Below are 1411 nucleotides of genomic sequence, written 5' to 3' on the forward strand. Positions count from 1 at the left end.
TGCCTGGATCTGGCAGCGCGGAGCAGACCTGCTCGCAGCACACGACGTACCAGGGGCTCGTTGGACCACGGCCCCGCCGGTCTGCAGCTGGGGGGAGCTTAACCAAATTTTTTCAGGTCTGACTTCTTGAAGCCCTGACTTCTTCTTCCGTCCAATGTGGATCCTTCCCAAAGTGCTCACGGGGCAGAGCTCTTCCACCTTAAACGACGCAACAGCTTGCGCGTGAGATCAGTGGCTGACCACGGATCCGTGGGTACCCACGGGGGTGAAAACTGGTGCTCTGTCACATAGTTACTTGGGGACAACGAAACAGCGCAAGAAGCCACCAAGGGCACCCGTCCGGCTCTATCGCTGGGGGCCTGACATTAACTTTCAGCTTCCCGGAGTCCCAAACATTGACGGGAAAAAGCAAACTCCCGTGCACAAGAAAATTCACCTTTTTTGGCAGCAGGAGCGGTGACAAGGACAGCTGAGCCAGCGGTGGCTGCGGCCCGGCGCCGCTGCTGGTCAGGACCAGCGTCCCGAGCCCGGCTGCGGTATCCACAGCGGCTGGTCGCTCTGCAGCTGGGAGGCAGTCGGCAAAAGGGAGTTATCCCAGTGAAGTGGGGAGGCTGGTGTTGCCCCAGGGCTTTGCACGCACCCTCCCGTCATTTCTACAGACCTCTGGTGTAACTTCCAGGCCCTGTTGCTCAGAGCAAGCGATTTGTTTATTTGTCCCAAAGCGCCTTTGAGAAATCAACTGCTCCGCAGCGTTCGGTATCAGAGAAGGATTTGCATCGAGCTGCGCTAAGGGCTCATCGTTACCCTCTTCGCCAGCCATGTGTGTCACTCAGCTGCAGGCTACCGCCGCGTTTCCAAACTATCTGGAGCAAACAAAGGCAGCGGCACAAGGCGGGTGCTGGCGGAAGCTGTGCCTTGCATGCGAGGCTAAGCGAGCCCGGGCCGGCGGCGGCAGCGTGCGCGGGGATGTGCAGGAGGCAGCCGCTTTGAACGTGCGACCGGCCGTCAGCTGGCCGGGCAGCGTTTTGCTGCTTCATCCTGGAGCTTCCTTGGCTCAGCATGTCCTGGCCGGTCACTCCGCTCTTGCAGGAGCGCTGCTGAGAGCAGCCTGGGAGCCAGCCAAAGGCAGCATCTGCACCCTACGCTTGCAAGGTGCGCATTTAAGGCCAAATCTTGCTTATATTAATCACTTCAGTTGCTGCGGTGGTTGCGGTGGGGCATGGCAGCAGGAGATTTTGCCAACGTTTCATTGCTTTTGTCCACAGCGGAGTTTTCCAGCCAGCATCAGAACCAAATAGCCAGCATCAGAACCAAATCATCGTTTCCCAGGAGCGGGAACAGACTTGGCGCCCCACTGACAAGGGATGGGGGGGGGTGTCCTGCCAACAGGGAGAGAAAAGCTGGGGCCAAG

The 1411-nt window shown here is 58.9% G+C and overlaps 1 protein-coding gene across 1 annotated transcript in view; it reads left to right on the forward strand.

Moving 5' to 3' along the window:
* Nucleotides 1–818: 818 nt before the first annotated feature.
* Nucleotides 819–1411, forward strand: part of TBPL2 (TATA box binding protein like 2) — a 21217-nt gene continuing 20624 nt past the window's right edge. The window contains exon 1 of the mRNA XM_009322937.1: nucleotides 819–1152. Within this exon, the coding sequence (XP_009321212.1) occupies nucleotides 819–1152 (334 nt within the window). The remainder of the gene's footprint in view (nucleotides 1153–1411) is intronic.

Source organism: Pygoscelis adeliae, unplaced genomic scaffold (genome assembly GCF_000699105.1).
Source record: "Pygoscelis adeliae isolate BGI_AS28 unplaced genomic scaffold, ASM69910v1 Scaffold314, whole genome shotgun sequence".
Taxonomy (NCBI): Eukaryota; Metazoa; Chordata; class Aves; order Sphenisciformes; family Spheniscidae; genus Pygoscelis; species Pygoscelis adeliae.